Consider the following 1246-nt stretch of genomic DNA (forward strand, 5'->3'; position numbering starts at 1 on the left):
ATCTAGTAGTCAGATCCTGAACACTCTGTGGACCCTTCCCTAAAAATACAAAAAAAAAAAAAAAAAAAACACAAAAGTATAATTTGAACTTTGCCTGCAAATAGGTCACTCCAAAGTCTAAAAGGTTTCATTTGTCTGTATCCCTAAGTTTTCCTCTGTAAAATACAGGGAACAAAGCTGGCCCTCTGTAGCTCTCACTGGGCTGTTGTATATGTCTGCCATCCACCCACTACTCCAGTACCTTGTCTAGCTGGCTTCTTCCAGATGCCACAGGCTCACATTCTGAATTATCCTCCTTTGAAAGTTTATCAGGAGAGGATGCTTTATCATCATCTGCTTTTTTTTTTCTTTCTCCTTATATTAAAAAAAAAAAGTGACTCAAAGTTCTCAATAAATCAGTGCCATGCAATATGTTAATTATTGAAACTGTCCTACCACTTTGGTTTGAAACTGTCTCATTGCTGTTTCTCAATAAAATTATGGGGAAAAAAAAATCAGTGCCCTCAAAAATAACCTTCTACCCCATAGAAGAGGTCATACTATAGCCTACATTACAGAGCATTTAAATGCCTGCTAAAGAGAGTTCAATTATATAATCTCTCCAACTGCTGATGCTGATACGTATAAAATATACAGTATATATAAGATGTCTTAGGTTAACTCAATGTGGCTGAGTGACACAGGATAAGAACATACTTATCTTTCCTTTGTTTCTGCTTTTTGCTGATGAAGAACTGCTATGAGGTATTACATTTAAAGTTTCCAAGTCAAAGTTCGCAAGAGGAGGGACGTAGCCAGGAGTGACTGAAAGAGAGTAGGCAGAAGGTCAGTGTGTAGCGGCCATGCACCACCACCAGGTGTGGAATGTGATCGCTCAACTGGCTAAAACTGAGCTTCCAAACCGACCAAGCATCACAGTTAGTGCTTACAGGGTACATTCCCATCCTCTAATGCTGCTCTCACATAGCAAGATGGTCAGAGAACCTCCAGCAATATCATGTGACAGTAACTGGCTGTGATCAACTAATAAAACCATTATAAACATTGATAGAAAAGCACACAGAAAAGGACTAAAACAAAGTTACATTAAAAAATCTAAAGAAAAAAAAAATCTGAAAATACTGCCAGGCGTGGCACACGCCTGTAATTCCAGTGCTTGGGAGGCTGAGGCAAGAGGACTGCTATAATTTTGAGGCCAGCTGAGCTATATAAGTGAATTCAAGGCCAGCCTGCACTACATTATCAC

General features: G+C 39.1%; 1 protein-coding gene across 1 annotated transcript in view; it reads right to left on the reverse strand.

Moving 5' to 3' along the window:
• The window catches only part of Fancd2 (Fanconi anemia complementation group D2), a 72025-nt gene that overhangs the window by 27281 nt on the left and 43498 nt on the right, over window positions 1-1246 (reverse strand). The window contains exons 27-28 of the mRNA XM_023704518.1: window positions 697-804; window positions 242-354 (exon numbers count right to left, since the gene is read on the reverse strand). Coding sequence (XP_023560286.1) covers window positions 242-354; window positions 697-804 — 221 coding nt within the window. The remainder of the gene's footprint in view (window positions 1-241; window positions 355-696; window positions 805-1246) is intronic.

The sequence above is a fragment of the Octodon degus genome, unplaced genomic scaffold (genome assembly GCF_000260255.1).
Source record: "Octodon degus isolate 3935 unplaced genomic scaffold, OctDeg1.0 scaffold00008, whole genome shotgun sequence".
In the NCBI taxonomy this organism is placed as follows: domain Eukaryota; kingdom Metazoa; phylum Chordata; class Mammalia; order Rodentia; family Octodontidae; genus Octodon; species Octodon degus.